Source organism: Nicotiana tabacum, chromosome 13 (assembly GCF_000715075.1).
Source record: "Nicotiana tabacum cultivar K326 chromosome 13, ASM71507v2, whole genome shotgun sequence".
Classification (NCBI taxonomy): Eukaryota; Viridiplantae; Streptophyta; class Magnoliopsida; order Solanales; family Solanaceae; genus Nicotiana; species Nicotiana tabacum.
Window position 1 is genome coordinate 41,663,108 of NC_134092.1, and position 1,094 is coordinate 41,664,201.

Genomic DNA, 1,094 nt, shown 5'->3' on the forward strand with positions numbered 1-1,094 from the left:
GGGCTTCTGCGATGACACTCTTTTGTTGCGGCCGTACAAAGGAAAAGAGCAGTCTGCATTTCCTGTTTTGATAACACAGCATTGTCTTGCCATTTCTCATCTCTCATCCCTATAGCACACTTCAAATTAAGTTAAAACATGTAATAACATCTACCTAAAAAGAGAAAAAGGAAAAGAACTTGGGTTGCCTCCTAAGAAGCGCCTTATTTAACTTTGTGGCACGACGCGATGGCATAGCATCCTCATGTGAAATAAATAACCGCCGCCACATGACTCTCTCCAACGTTTCCCAAGTAGTGCTTCACCTGGTGACCATTGACTCGAAATATTTCATTCTTTTTGTTCTTCAAATCCAATGCATTGAAGGGTGTCACACCAACAATTTCAAATAGATCACTCCACTTGGACTTAAGTTTCCCAGGAAACATCCTCAACCTTGAGTTAAACAACAACACTAGATCACAGGCCTTGAGCTCTTTGTTACAAATGTACTTGTCATGAAGACATTTCATCTTTTCTTTATACAAGGACAAACTCTCACAAGTATGATATCGGAACTCATCCAGTTCATTCAAGTGTGTAACCCGCAAGTTAACAGCTTCATCCCAATCAAGATTCAATTTCTTCAAGGCCCACATTGCTTTGTGCTCTAGTTTCACCGGAAGATGACAAGCTTTCCTGAACACTAACCGGCATGGAGACATCCTGATAGGCGTTTTATAATCCATCCGATATGCCCATAGTGCATCATCAAGCCTCTTGGACCAATCTGCCCGGTTTGTATTCACGGTTTTAGACAAGATACTCTTAATCACCAGGTTGGAGACTTTCACATGACCACTAGCTTGTGGCCGATAGGTAGTCATGGCGTTATGAGTAACACCATACTTGCTAAGTAAAGTGTCGAAAGCCTTGTTGCAAAAATGTGACTCCCCATCACTTATGATTGCATGTGGAGTACCAAATCTTGTGAAAATATTCTTCTTCAAGAAAGACACTACACTTCTAGCCTCATTGTTGGGTAAGGCAACGACCTCAACCCATTTGGACACATAATCCACCGCGACCGAAATGTAAGTATTTCCACAAGAAAT

The 1,094-nt window shown here is 41.5% G+C and overlaps 1 protein-coding gene across 1 annotated transcript; it reads right to left on the reverse strand.

The window, feature by feature from the left end:
• Window positions 1-242: 242 nt before the first annotated feature.
• Window positions 243-866, reverse strand: LOC107809707 (uncharacterized). The gene has a single exon (XM_016634375.1). The coding sequence runs from the start codon at window positions 864-866 to the stop codon at window positions 243-245; it is 624 nt and encodes a 207-aa protein (XP_016489861.1).
• Window positions 867-1,094: the final 228 nt, after the last annotated feature.

Coding starts and splice junctions, on each gene's coding strand:
- LOC107809707 (XM_016634375.1), bottom strand. CDS start 866: ATGACTACCTATCGGCCACAAGCTAGTGGTCATGTGAAAGTCTCCAAC.